Source organism: Phaethon aethereus, assembly GCF_964289735.1.
Source record: "Phaethon aethereus genome assembly, chromosome: 2".
Taxonomy (NCBI): Eukaryota; Metazoa; Chordata; class Aves; order Phaethontiformes; family Phaethontidae; genus Phaethon; species Phaethon aethereus.
In genome coordinates, this window is record NC_138582.1 from 119,217,662 (window position 1) to 119,232,760 (window position 15,099).

General features: G+C 45.1%; 1 protein-coding gene across 1 annotated transcript in view; it reads left to right on the top strand.

Moving 5' to 3' along the window:
- Nucleotides 1–771: 771 nt before the first annotated feature.
- The window catches only part of EPDR1 (ependymin related 1), a gene marked incomplete at its 3' end in the record, with an annotated part of 29,703 nt that continues 15,375 nt past the window's right edge, over nucleotides 772–15,099 (top strand). Inside the window, exon 1 of the mRNA XM_082015174.1 lies at nucleotides 772–1,399. Coding sequence (XP_081871300.1) covers nucleotides 1,128–1,399 — 272 coding nt within the window. The 5' untranslated portion in view covers nucleotides 772–1,127. The remainder of the gene's footprint in view (nucleotides 1,400–15,099) is intronic.

Consider the following 15,099-nt stretch of genomic DNA (forward strand, 5'->3'; position numbering starts at 1 on the left):
TTCAGGGTTTCTCCAAGATGTTTTTTATTTTTCTTTACGTGGTGCTTCACGGCCACGTGCCCCTGACACAATGGGGTGGCATGCCCATATGGGAGCAAGAGGCTCCCTCCCACCCCACTGCCTGTGCATGGAAAAGACCTACGCGCCATTCCTCCTCAGGGGGCAAATGCTACACCCCAGCCTTTGGGGGACTCACTGAGAAAACAAAATTAACTGAAGGTTATTGCAATGGCCTGGGAAAGCCCCAGCATGGTTCAGAGTGAGCAGCTCCTGGGCCTGCTGTGGCTGGGTACCATGGTGCCACTGGTGTCTCCTCTCGTGGACCTCGCAGAGCTCAGGCCTGGGCACTGAAGAGTATCCATGGGGCATAGGTTTCCCCCTTGGCATGTGAGGAAAGCTCATCCAGAGCGGGCAGTAAACCATGGTTGAGTAAACCCAAGAGGGCTAGGGGAGATGAAGGTGTGTGTGCGCTTGGTGACATTGTCTGTGGGGGACCACCATCAGGAAAAAAAAATTCCTAGCCAAACTCATTCTTTTTTCCTTGCTTTCAGAGCACAATACCCAGCATATTTGCCCCATCCCTGGAAACATTCCAGGTCAGGCCGGATGGGGCTCTGAGCAACCTGATCTAGTTGAAAATGTCCCTGCTCACTGCAGGGCGGTTGCACTAGATGACCTTAATAGGTCCCTTCCAGGCCAGACGATTCTATGATTCTATTAAAGCATCTTCACCCAGCAGGTCCCTCCTGTTAGTGTATCCCCTCCCTCCCAAAGCCCACACGGAGTGCCCAGACGTACCCCAAGGCTTGGGCCTTGCAGGTGCCCCTCTGGCACCCTCCCTGGGGGGACACGGCCAGGGCAAGCAAACCCTGCTGGCCACCCCGGCTGCAAGGAGGAGGTGTGGGGGGGAGGGGCGAGGGTCCCCGTCTCCCGTCGCCCCACTGCCTCCTGCTCTCCCATCCCGCTTGGGTTACAGCAGCTCGAGCAGAAACCGCCTCTCCCCGCCGAGGTGATGCGGGTTTGGAGGCGGGCCGCCCCCGCCCCCCCCTCCCCGCCCGCCCGGCGCAGGCCTGCCCGCCCGCCTGCGCGCCGTGCGGGGTGGCCGTGCGCGGAGCGGGGCGCGGAGCATGGCGCGGACGGCGGGCGGGCTGCGGCGGCCGGGACCGGAGCTGCTGCTGCTGCTGCTGCTGCTGCTGCTGGGCGGCCGCCTCCTGCGGGGCGGCGGGGCGGCGGCGGCGGGGGGGGCCGGTCCGTGCCAGGCGCCGCGGCAGTGGGAAGGGCGCACCGTGTCCTACGAGCACGGCACGGGCCGCAACACCCGGGCCGCCGTCTCCTACGACGGCCCCAACCAGCGCCTCCGCATCCTGGAGGAGAGGAAGGCGCTCATCCCCTGCAAGAAGTAGGTGTCCGCGGCGGGGACCCGGCGGCGGGGCCGGGCCGGGCCGGGCGGGGCGGTGATGGGGGGCGCAGAGCCCGGAGGCGCCTCCCGGGGGGTGGAGGGCGGGGTGTGAGGGGGGTGTGTTGGGGTATGGGGGGGGGGGGGGTGTCTCCCTCGGCTCCCCTGCGTTGCGGGGCGGCACCTCCCCTGCGTGAGGCGGGGGCACGGCGGCGGGGCGGCGGCCGCTGCACACCGCCGGCGGTAGAAAACCTGGCACCGGCACGACTTATATCCGTGCTCCCTATCTATGTGCCTCTATCTCGAGAGATTTATGATCAACAGCGTCAGCTTCTGGAGCTATTCCCTCTCTCCCAGCTATTATTTTTTTCTTAATGCAATGGGAACTGAGCCCCAAAATACAGCCTAAACCGTGAGGTGTAACAGGCGTAGTAAAGAGATTACACCCAAACGCAGGAATAATGTTGCAGGGGAGTGGGGTGGTTTCTAGCCCAGTAATTTGCTAAGGAGTTTGAGTCACGTTTTTACAAGTTCTCCGCTCCTTCTCGGTTCCTGCAAGCACCCAGTCAGTGCAGGGTGTCAGGGTGCATCTATCACCTACGGTACAGTGTACTCGTTCACATTGTGCAGGCTGCTCAGGGGGGACCTCCCTGTTCTTAATTTATACAGTATGTGTCTGTTAAGCCCATAACTAACCTGACAAAATCACTGCGACATTGTGCATTTCTTCATTTGTTGAAAAATAAGTGTAGAAAAAACCTGACTGAAGAAGGGCCTCTTCTTTTTCACGTCGACCTGCCAAGCTCAGGCCCTGACGGGCTGGGTGGAAGAAATGATCAGAGAAGCTTTCCTGAGTGAGATGTTTCTGGGTATTGAGCCTCAGTAACTCTTGGATACCGTGTCAAGACATACCTGACAGTGTGAGGGTAGCCAGTCTGCCTGTACCTCTGCCTCTGGCACCTCAAAATTGTTTAAATAATAGTGCCTCAGTCCCAGGGATATGTAAGCCACGGTGAAGACCAGGCTGCAAATGCTGTATCATTCAAACTAAGTGGTCCCTGCTTTTGAAAGATCAATATTCCTTTCTGCTCCTGGCTTTTTTCCCTGACAATGATAAATTTCTTACCAACATCACATAGTCATTGTTTTCATCTTTCCAAAGTGCACGCTTTTCCTCTGTCCTTTCTCTGACAGTCCCAAAACACTCTTAAAACTGGTTTATGTGTCTCATTTTAAAGCTTTGCTTTCCCTCATTGTGAGCTTTTTTCTTTATTACTGTTTTCATCTAGGAGCCATATGAAGAACATTAAAGGCAACATACAGCTGTGTGTTGGTGGTCTGCTAACATACAACATAGCGTCTGACACTGTCCGTGATCATACTCCCCTTCTTTTAGAAGTCCTAGGTTGACCTTCATGTTTGCCAAGCATAAAACTGCGGGACAAAGTCTGATGCAAGTCTTTTCTAGCTTCTAAGTTGTACTGAGCCCATTTTTTCAAACTTATGTTTGTTTTATTTGAAAGCTTTCTTTTAAGATTAAATAATTATTCTACATTTTCCGCCCTGGGCCAGATTTTGGCTTTTGCCAGGATCTGCTCTTTTTACGTTTTTGATAAATATTTGCTCTGGACGCAGCTTTGTCTGGGCTGATAGTGCTAGAAAGAGGCAGAGTGCAGACAGGTGCACTTGAAGCATCTCTCTGTTGGTTTTTCCTGGATTAGTTTTTTTTCTTGTAGACAATCTCTGACCTCAGGGATCCCTGCTGTTCCCAGACTGACCATGTTTTCTGCCAACCAGAACTGGTTTTGTCATGCGCGCAGCTAGTGTCTGCTAAGGGTGTGACCCAGCTTCCATGGAAGTCAACGGAAAGACTCCCATTGACTTCAATGTGTGTTGGATCAGGTCTGGAGTTGTGATCACAACTTCATTTCACTGTGGACAGAGTGAGTCATAAACTGGAGCCTTCAGAAGTTAGAGGAGAGGGGATTTATCCTGCCTTTTGAAAAATAACCTCTCCCCCACTCTGCTTTGATGTTGGCAAGAAAAGGGTAATTATGCTGCGGCAGTGACTACAAAAGCAACAAGAAAAATAGTGCTGTCCTGGTCTCTAAGGAAATTTCAGTCTAAATTCTCACGAATGGACACATTTTGCTCCTATCAGATGTAACTTACATGTAGTAATCAGGGTTGGCCAAAGACCAAATTTTTATACAAAGCATTTTCTGAAGCTTGCAAATGTGGACCTGAATCAGACACAGCCCCATTTAAGTTAGTTGACTGAGGTTAATCAGGGACACAGAGATCTGCCTGTGTGGAATGGCTTGCAGACTCGTAACCACGGGAAAACCTGAAACTTTTCGTTTTTATCATAGATATATGTTTCAAATTCACGTAATTTTCTACGTGGCATTTTCATACCTACGTCAACCCAGTGTTTTAAGTAAACTCCTGAAAAGTAACCGTAAGGTAAATATCCCATCGCTGCTTTGTTAACATCACTTCTTTGCTCACCAGTCATTGCAAGAGCACCCGAGAAGCAGTGACTGTGATGGCAAAGGCTGCCCGCTCCCCATTGGCCAGCCGCAGCGCTGTCACCTGCCACCTGAGCGCACGCCTCGCTCGCCGTACAACCAAGTGGAGCCGCTTCGCTAAGGCAGTCACTGATGGTTGTTTCCACCAGCTTGTCGGGTGTGCGTTTCTCTGGGTCATACTGTTGACTGCCTGCACTCCACCTCAGAGTGTAAAAACTACCAGTGGTGATCTTAGGCTCAGCTTTTTAGGGGAGAACCTATTCCAGTTGGATTCATTACTAAATTTGCTTTTTTGCTTCTTTTACAGCGCCAGCCTTAGCTACACTCTGTGTCTCTCTATTCACTATACGTTTTCTCCAGTGTGCCTTGCCCCACTGCTTCTTTCCCCTTCATGATCAAAATTTTGGGCATAGACAAGGAGGGCAAGGATTCTTCTCTTTTGGTTTCGTGTAACGTTCATCTGATACCAGGAGAAGAGAAAAGAAAACAAACAGAGGTTTTTATTGAGTGGATTTTGCCATGTCCCATTTGGAAGAGGTCATGCCAGGAGGGCTATTACATGATGTGAAAGGACAGCACTGGAAATGGTTCCCAAGAGCTCTTAAGGGAGAGTTACCTGTTAAACACAGTACGTGTTTTTTAATGCTTTATTGCTTACTACATGGAGTTATTTCCTCTTGTGCCCTCTGTATATTAATCATTCCTTGCTCCTCTTGAACCCTCTGTTGGCCACCATCTCAGGACACTTTACAAAATAGGTGACAGTCATCAGTACAGTTCTGCTGCTGGGGCAAAAGTGTTTTATTTTAAAGTAACATCTACCAGTTCAGATTTGAATATGGCATCACTGTAAACCGGTGAGAAATCCTGGCACTACAAAGGTCTAAACCAAAAATCCCACTGACTGTATTGTGGCCTGATTCATAACTTCATGTGTCCTGCGTCACCTTTCATTTTCTTGGAGAAACAGAGAAAGAAATGTACTGCCTGGCATGGCTGAAGTCACTCAATAGGCATTAGTGCTCAGTTATGAAGGCGGGAAAGCGTCAAGTGGGGACGAGAGCAGAAATCACATAGGTGGTGGTTAAGGGCTCGGGTGTTGCTTATCACATGCTATATCCATAGCGTTTCACCCTTATCTTCCATATTATTTTTCACAGAGTGATTTTCAGGGGAGGCCCAGTAAGAGTTTGTCCTATGAGAAATGCAATGGTGAGGAGAAAAAAAAGTCCATGTGGCCAGGAAAGCCAGTAGGAGGAAGAAAATTAATTTCTCTCTTCTGTGAGTGTATTTTAACAGTAACTTCCATAGGCCATTGTACAGTGTGCAGCACGTTGGGGTGCCTATGTATTTGAGGTTGTCTTAACAACCGTAATTGAAGAGCAGGAGAACAACCTGGAGATATCCTATCAGTGTTTATTTAAAAAACGGAACTGCATGTTGGTAATTTCTTTAGGTTCAATTGTATTTGCAAAGGATGGGCACAGTTATGGCTTGGCATAAACTTGGCAACAAAAACTGCCAGTATTATAGAGGAGCAACAAAGCTGTGTTTAGAGAAATACATCTGTTATTCCAGCAGGCTCTTTGCATGCATGTGTCAATCCCTGTCCTTGACTGAAGAGAAGCAGCGTATGGTCAGGTGCAAATATAACAGCATTTGTCTGGAGGAGAGGTGATGACTTTTCAAAATAAATAGAGTGTGGGCACACGTGTCTGACTTGACTTATCTCCACTACTTCTTAAAGTTGTTTTAGGATGTGTGATTGTAAAGGAAAAAACAGCGGTGTCTGACCGATTAAAATCATATAATCCATCCGTTCTGTGGTCATTATGGTGACTCAACAGGCTAAGTATTGAGCTACCCTGAGCGACTACAAATTTGTTTCCCAGACTCGGTTTTGGGAGTGGTTTCTGCAGCTTAAAGTTTAGGGAAATGAACGATGGTCATGGGTAAAATTTTCAGAACTGGCCAAGTTACTTGGAAATGCAGGCCCCATTTTTTAACATTATGTAGAGTTTGCAAACTTCTGAGACCCTTAATTTGCAGTGAAACATCAAATTGAATTTTCAGCAGTTTCTCTAAATCTAATGCAAGTTCTTGGGATCTAAAATGCTTCATAAGCTGCTGTGTATATAAGTCACTTTTGAGAACAAAGACTAAGGGAAGGTATTCAAACCTCCTGCACTTACTTTCCTCCCTTAAGTGCCAAGTTCTTTCAGCTGCTTGCTGAAAGCACCGGAAAGCCGATGGATGCAGCTGGCAGCGGGTGCAATAGCCTGAAGCATGCAGCAGTTGCTCTAGCGAGGGTTGCATGCCGTTAGGGTACGGAGAGCTGGCTGCACGAGCCTCAACTTTCGCATTCCCGTCAAAAGCTGGTTTACAAGTCCATTTGCTGAGCCCATCAGTGATGCTCCCTGCCAAGGCGGCCGGTTCCTTGGAGAAGAGCACTGTGCAAGGAGGGAGCTGTGGTCTGCGAGGGCTGCGTGGAGGAGCATCTCATCTCGCCCAGACCATTCGTTCTGTTTGTTTCTGCCGACAAGAGGCAACAGCCATTTTCTTTTCCAAGTTCTTGATCTTGTTGGAGGTTGGCCAGGCTATACAGTTCAGGGAGGCAGTGAAGCTCATTGCCTTTGTTGTTACAGGTGAGCTGGGTGGGAAGAGATGAAAACACCGTTCAGGGGAGGAGGCTAAAAGCCTTCAGCCCTTGAGCTGCAGCATTAACAAGCAAGTAGGTTCTCTCAGAGGAAGCTGGGAACTGTTGGCTTAGCAATGCTTTTGCTATCTTGCGTTTCATGCTGTTGATAACTTCCTTGGACAGCAGCATCTTTGTCAGATTGTGGGGGGAGGAGAAAAAAGATAACTGAAATAAACTGGCTCTTAAGTTTGAAGGAGCAGGATCCACAAAACCCTTTAAAGCTGGAAAAAAAATGTAGATAAGCAGTGTCCAGTGACCCCAAATTGATAATTTGCTGGAGTGCTGGTTGGCGTGCTTAGAAACTGCTGTCAGACACTCAATGGGGTCATTGCTAGCACATGAGTTATAGATATTGTTGACTGGATGTTCTTAAAAAAATAAAGGTTTTCATCAAGAAGTTTTGTTTTTCTAAAGAACATTGTTAAATGATAGCCACTGGCACCATGTTGCTGTTGATAGTGGGTATTGGCTTAAGCCTTTTATCCATCTGAACCCTTTAAACTTAGGGCAATACTTCCTCTTCTCATCTCTTCCTTGTCTGTTTGAACTCGTTGGGATAACATATGTTTGCATTCAAACTTACGGCTCGTTTTGTACTATTGAACACTATGGTAGAAACTTAAAGCAAAACCAGGACTGCACTGAAGAGCTAATACGCCTGCGTTTCTGTAACTCAGACCAGAGGACCCGTGTTTTAACAAGATAAATCACTCTCATTTTTATTCAGGGATTTTTTTGCTCTTTTTTTTTTTTCTTTTTTCTTTTTGGTAGAGAGAGTGGAGCTGAATAGAGAGAGAGATTCAAGTTCATAATTTGCTCTGTGCTTGCAGACAGCACACAGACAGTCGATGGTGACGTGACTGCACAGCTAAACAAACATGGTGAAAGAAATCTTTATATTCATGATCTTAATTTGGGCTGCATTCAGTTTGAGGCCTGATGTAATTCAGATGGCACGACTGGCAACATCACACCTATTCTCACAGGACCAAATGCCATTTGTCTGAAAAAGTATCTCCTCTGAAGGGTAAACCGTAATCTTCTAATTTAGGGCTGATCTTGCACTGCTTTGAGCTGAGAAAAAAAAATGACTGTACATTGCTTTCAGAGAAATCCAAGGGATAAAAGCATCCAAAGGACACTTTACCAGCTGGTGCATTAATCCTTCAATTGTAATCTGTTTAAGTTAACAGTCCAGGTCTCCTTAATGTAAAAGGGACAGTAATTTAAAACAGTTTTAGGTATTCAAGAGAGCATTTACTGAACTGCCTCCAGAAATGACTCCAGAAATTTGTCCGTCCGTGCAGTCAGTATACGCACTATAACTCTCTATAATCTTTCCTATCTGTAGGCTCTCGATGTCTTCCCACCCCGGCTTGGTTCATCGCAGTTACAGCGCATGACATGGGAGGGTGGTTTAGGGCATGGTCCCTTCCCAGCGGTGGGTATCCATCAGTTTCCTGTTGTGGCTGTAGCTGTCCCTGGGCCGAGCGGTGGGTGTGTGCTGGGGCTCCCTTCATTGCAGGGTGAGGGAATATGCTCCAGTATTGTCCCAGCAGCTGTGGAGCAGCTGTGGCATGTTCCCAGGAGCAGGATTTAGGAGGTACTACTGCATCCTGGAATTTGGAGAGAGCTATAAGACCAGGGGACACACTGAATTTTTCAGTCCCACTGTTTGTCTTCCATATGGAGTTGAACCGCATTTTCCTTGGTATGCCAGAAAGAGAAGGGTTTTGAATATGACAGCTGCATATGTTACAGTTGAGAGCACACTGAAAAGCTGAAGAGTTTGAGTTAACAAGCAAAATTATCTTTCCCTTACTTTTCGCTTACTTTTGTAACTCAGGGCTGCAGACTTAGCGAAGTCGATGAGAATTTTGCCCATGGCACAAGGATCTCATCCCAGGACTTCATGTTAGATGCACATTTGTAACATATGTGGGAGGTATATACAAGAAATACACTTCTCCGTTTCCAGTTCAAACTTGGCCTCAATTCCTGAGGTTGGTCCACACTGCCAAAACCGAAACCATCATTCAGCCTCTAGCCTTATTGATGACAGCAATGGTATAACTGTGGTGGACAGCTTTCTATATTGTGTCATCTGAGTGGAATTGAAAGATGTGGTGATAAAACCTGTGCCTCTGAATCCGGTCTACACCCCACCTCTGCCAGCTCTTCCAAGGATGAATTTTGGTAGGCATTGCCAGTTAGAGGAGAGGCAATGTTCAGGGAAGGAGGCAGGATGTTATAAGAACACAAGACCCTTTTTTTTTTTTTTTTTTTTTTAACCTTTCCTGTGTTTCATTTTGCAGTCTGTTTGTTCACTAGTGTACTTAATTTTCATGCTATTGCTGTTCATTGATTAGTATCGCTATTGATTTGTTCATGTGACAAAAGAATTTATGTATATTATAAGCTTATTATTTTGTAGGTCGGAGTATGCTCTTGTGCTTTTTCCTGTCAGAGGTCATCCTGCTCTGAAAATTTTCTTCTGCAGCTAGAGAACTGGTTTGTTTTACATATCAACAAGCTTGTCCACTTATTATCTGTGTGGGACAGGTATTCAGCTGGATGACATTTTCAGAGACAAGTGAAGTCAGTGAAATGGTATGAATTTGTGCCTTTGTCTGCATGCTAGGTCATTAGTTGATGCCAAATTGAAAGGTAGGGTTCAAAAATCCTTCCATACTCTCCATTTTGCTATGAACTGATGACTAAACTTAACATGAGTTGGTGTTTCAATCCAGGAAAGGACAGTGGCATAGCAAATAAGAGAGTTATTCAGAAAAAGCATATATACACTTATCTATCACGTACCATGGGAGAAGGTTAAATTTAAAGGAGCTTTGGGAAAGAAGAATGCTTGCCACAATGGCCAGGTGTGGGGAAGAGATAAGACTAGGAATAAAAGTCATGTAAATAAATGTGTAAGATTAGAAAATTGTGCAGTTTTAGAAATGGACTGTTGACAATTCAGGGATAAACACAGTAGAAAATAGGACAGGATTTTCTCCTCAAGCTGAGTTTTTAGGCATCAGACCTGTGCAATGACTGGAGGAAGGAGTCTCTTCCCGTGCCTGTCGTACAAGGGCTGCTTTCTGGAAAATGGATTTGTGGCCATCTGGACAGTGACATTTTGGCTGTGGATCTGTGTATCTGCAGCAGCAGCAATCCAACTCCTGACCCTCACGTTGGCCAACTTCACCCCTGTCTTCAGATGACCTTCAGCTTGGCCTTCCCTGTAGATTTGCAAGGAGTTGCATGCTCGGCAACTTGCCAAGTTCTCTCAAAGTATTTTTACCTGTTGCTCTTCTTAACTCAAAGGGGAAATTATTTTCTCCTGCAGAGTGTTTTTATGGCATGGTATAGTGTCTGGCATGCTGGGGAAGGGGTGATGTCTGGGCAGAAAAGGGCCACCTTGTGCAATATTTTGGCTCTTCTAGAATAAGGAGCATTATGCCCAGCACGGTATTGCATAACCTGAAGGTAGCACTGGCCAGTGAAACTTCTCCTCATCTCTGCCAAGCAGACCTGTTTCTTTCAGCTGTTTTTGCTTAGAGCCTCACTTTTATGGCCCTGGGGGAGATGCATGTATGTTGACAAGAGATCGTGGTTTCCACAGGGAAACTGTGTGTCCTCCTGAGGGTCCAGAGGACAGCTTTTCACCTATATCATGGTCACTCTTTGATACCTGAGAGTCACAGGTCAAGGACAGGATTTTCTGCCAAGGGTTTGGTCCCATGCGTGAAGGTACAAAGGGCTTAACATGTGAGACAGTCCTTGTTTTCAGTAGTGTATTAATTTCCAGAGTTGGTACCTTTATACTTCCATACCCAGGAGTAAATTAGGGGTTTCCAACAGCAGCATGACTGTCCTTGTCCAAAACCTAATTTATGACAGGTGGTAGTAAGAAAGAAAGAGTCACTTGTTTTCATCTGAACTTGTACTCTTTTTTCATCTTTTATAAATATAGATCCTTGACAAACATTTATCTGAGAATCAGTTTAATCATTCTTTTGAAGGTTATGTGCACACATTTGGCTTTATGTCCCACTTTATTATTAAAAGATGCTTCCCTTGTACTGCAAAAAGTGAATAAAATAAGAGTAATTTTTGCAATTCTTGCTTTTGCTATGAGAATTTTATTAGCAACATTCCTACAGTCAGTAGCGCTGTTGCCATAACTTAGCAGTGACCATATTTTTGCTTTTTCAGATTTTGTTTTCAGATTTTCATGATTTTCAAAATTTCTGGCATCAGAACATGAATTTGGCAGGCACTTTCTTCTTGTACAGTGCTCACGCTGTAGTTATTACAATTTTTCAGTCTTTGGCTGCTAAGATTTCATATGTCTTGGGAGCTACTTAGCTATTCATTTCATGAAAGCCTATTTTATCCCTTTCATTCCTTATGAAATTTACCCTTTCATTCTGGCATCATCCAGACTATATTTTGTGGGCCAAATCCAGCCCAGAGGGAGCTTCCATCCAGCCTTCTGCCTTTCCCCACTGAATAGCTCCTTGTTCCTTTAATAATTGTCTGGAACCTGGATCCGCCGGTGCTCCTGCCCTTGCGTCCATGTCGGAGGAGCAGAAAGGACGGGATGCATAGGTTGGAAATTACCCCAATCAGTCACCCCTGTGGATGAGGATCAGTGGTATGCACGGCCATACTGGAAGAGTAATGGAAAAGTCACCGGTAATAAAAGCGGATGCCACACTGCGTATTTATGCATTATTTCTTATGCATATAAAACAACTCCAGGTTGAGTGGTCTTGCGACATTATCAATTTCTTGTCTAACAAAAAAAAAAAAAACCAAGATTTTGGCAGTTAAGAAGATTTGGAATATCAGATATCATTGGTAGGTGCCAAATTATTCTAAATCTGGAGCTCTGTCTGCATTTATTTGTAAATAAAAACAAAATAACATGTTAAAAAACTTCTTCAAAATACATGTAGAACTGCGTAACTGGCTGATTCAAACAAAATGTCCCTAAAGCGCCATCTAAAAAGTACAGGTACAAAAGCATGTAAGTTTTCTAGAATTCTGGAAGAGTAGTAAAAATCTCGATTGATGCCTTCCTTTGGATCTTGGAAGGCTGAAACGATTTTGCTCTAGCTCCTCCCTAAATGATAAAAAAAAGCAATCTCATTGCAGTTGAAATTGTCTTTTAATATGAAATATCCAAGAAGTGGCTTACCCCTAAGTTCATTAAACTCATTTGCCCTTCTCAAATGGATGGCAGTTGTTGCATACTTACTGGATATTTAATTTTCAACACGTACTATTTATCCTGAGGACAGTCCATAATGAAATGTGATATTGTGACTGATAGCAAAACAATGCAGAAGACCAAAATTACCACATGTATTGCAACATCCCGTATTAAGGTTACTTATGATGAACCTTGTTTCTTTACCCCGTTTGAAAAATAACATTGCAATAATGTCCTGCATATTTACCTTTTGGTCAGTTGAACAGTTCACAAGTAATTCATTCCAAAAATGGCATCACTGACCCTTGTTGATGGACTTCTTGTGCAGTAAGGGGCTCTTCAGAATCTGCTCCTTCGTAGCTATTGCCAAATATTATTTCATATTTTTGACTGTATGTTCAAAACACGCTGTCAACTGCTTTTCTCGAGTTCGCAGTAAAGTGGGAAAAGTTTATGACATCTGTAACTAATATCCCAGGTTGTCTATTGGGAACAAACTGTTTTCTCATAGATTTTTTTTTTTTTTTGAGAACTGATTTATTTTTCTTAAGGTTTTAATGGCATAAGAAGAAAAGCTTCCCAAAACACCTCCACAGAATGGTACCACTTACTAGCAGGATAAAGAACAAAAACTTCTGCTTTTGTTCTGCTCTGTGCTCATTCTGAGCTTGGGACAGGTTACAGAGAAAAAACGGTGTAAGGTAGCAATGACGACAACAGCTTACAAGACTTTCCACCAAGGTTTCAGTCTGTGATGTTGCCTATATATCTGTTTCGCTGTCAGTTCCGGTACTTTCTCGCCTAGCAAGCCACATCTGCTGTCCTCCTGTCAGCAATTTGCGGGAATCCACGGTGAGGTTGCCACTTCAGCTGAAAATCAGGTGGCTCAGTAGATGAGAGGGTTCCTAAAAATGTGGTGTGCTTGGCCTTTGCCATTTATTATGGTGAAGCCCTACACAGGAACGCTGGTGCAGTGTGTAGCTCCTGAACAGCTGGGAATTTCTCCTTAAGTAGTCGGTTTGCATCGGAATCCTGTTGTTTGTATGGATACCTGTTGTTTCAGAAATCAATGTTTCCGCAGGGGAATGGCCTGACTTCCCCCGAAGTTTTCCAAGGGCAGTTTTGTGCATGGCAGTGCTAGTGGCTTTTAATCAGTCATATGGGGCACAGAGTCGGTGCAGTGAACGCAGCAAAGAAAGGTCTCATTTTTCATTCTTTCGGTATCTCCTAATACAGTTTGCAACTGTGGTTTTATCATATTCAGATACTTTTCTTGCCAGGAAACTTACGATTCTGCCATACTTTTCGGCAGCTAGCACTGGAAAATTTACTCATGCTATGCAGCTATGGTAATTCTCAGAGGATGTTTATTATTTGGAAAGCAGAGTTCCATACAGGATGAGGAATTCTTACTACGATTAGTTCCCAAATTAATGTATCACTGTTTAATTAGATCCAGATTTGCTGGCCTGTATCTTCTGTATATGAAATGCGTTTCTTTTTTTCTTATCTGTGGTGGCATCTGAGGACTTGGATGCCTCCTTGTACCACTTTCAATACCTGTGCCCAAAACCACACATGGATTTGCATTGGTTTGTTACCCTGCCCATCCCAGAAAAGAATGATAGAATAGGATCTGAATAGAATTAATAAAGTGCTTGATAAAGTGTGAAGGTGTGGTGTCTCCTGTATGGTTTTATAGAGGGGAAAAAAAGAATTCAGGAGAGTAAAAGGAGATGGGGGGCTGAGAGTGGAGACACCCCTTGCATTTTGTTAATCCCCCGTGTTGTTGAAGAGTGAAAATGTAAGGGACCATCTATCTGCTTCAACATAGCAGAATATGAAAGACTTCCTATTTTTTTAACTGATCTTGTGGGCTGCTTGTCTCCAAAACCAAATGTAGGCATTGACTCTCCATGCATTTATATGTATTGACATATTTATCTTAATTTTTAGTTAGTTGCATTGCCTTTGAGAATAGGTGATCTCACAACATACATACCTCACAAGCAGGTTATTTTAAGTTCCTAAATCCTTAATGTAAGTAGTCTCGTGTTCTGAAGTAGAAAACAGTTGGCCATCAGAGATGGAGGCAAAATTGGGTGTAATTCAGATACGTTCAGGGTACCCAGCCTGTCGCATCGGTCGTGCTAATTATAGTCAAGCCAGGTCAAAGCGATGTACGGGCTGGCACGGAGACAGGAGCTGCTGTTTGAGGCACTGCCAAATGTAGGTAACACAACTGCTTTGTAAAGGGATCCACAGTGCATCAAGTGGGATCTCCTCACTTACTGTGCTTTGGAAGTCTGGCACACACCTGCAACACAGTTCGGTTCTCTGGATTTCCCTCCTCTGAAAGAATGGAAAAACTCACTTACAGAGCTTCCGTTATGCCTCTGCAGGGTATGTATTGTGACTGAGATGCTTTTATACTGTAGCAATAGTAACTATAAACATTGTTCAATGTGTTCAATGTCCTTTGGATTATTTTTTTGAACCGTGGAAGTGTTCTTTAAATATCCAGTATTGTCCTCCATGTCGGCCTAATGAATTATCTGCTGTCTGCAATTGCTATAGACCCATTTATAATCAGTCTGGTCTTCATAATTCATCCCCCCTAAATATTTGAATTTCAGTCTGTAAAAATCCATAGATTTTGTATTTTTGAAAATGTCACTTCAAATATTATGAAAAGAGGGAGAACATCTCATCGTTACAATACGCGTATGATTGGAAATTAGTATGGTGTATGAACAAGCACCAAGTATAAAGACAAAAATCTGCTTAAATCATTAGCCCAAACTGTTCACACTGCAGCAGCGTAAGTAGAAGTTAGGCTTTGTGAGAGCTGGTCATAGCAGCCTCCGGCTACTGTGCCTTTGAGAATCGCCTGCTGTGCAGAGAGCTGGGGCAGGCAGCGACAACATGGGGCTTCTCCATCGGCACAGAAGAGCCTTCTCCATCCTCTGTTCCTCTGGTGGCTTCAGCAGCAAGCCCACTGATCCTGATGGAGGGTGGCCAGCTCTGCTGGGAAGGGCTGACCTGTGCCTCTGGGGACACCATCGGGAAGGGGACCCACAGGAGCACGGCAGCGCATCTCTGGCCAGAGAGCCTCCTGCCCAAAGCGTGGCAGAGCTAAGGAGCAGTTTGCTGGAGAGGTGGACCATGTTCTTGCAACCAGAGTGTTGTAGACTAGCCTTTGCTTCCTGCCCTGTAAAGCTTTAAGGATAGGGAGGATTTGGGGGATGAGAAA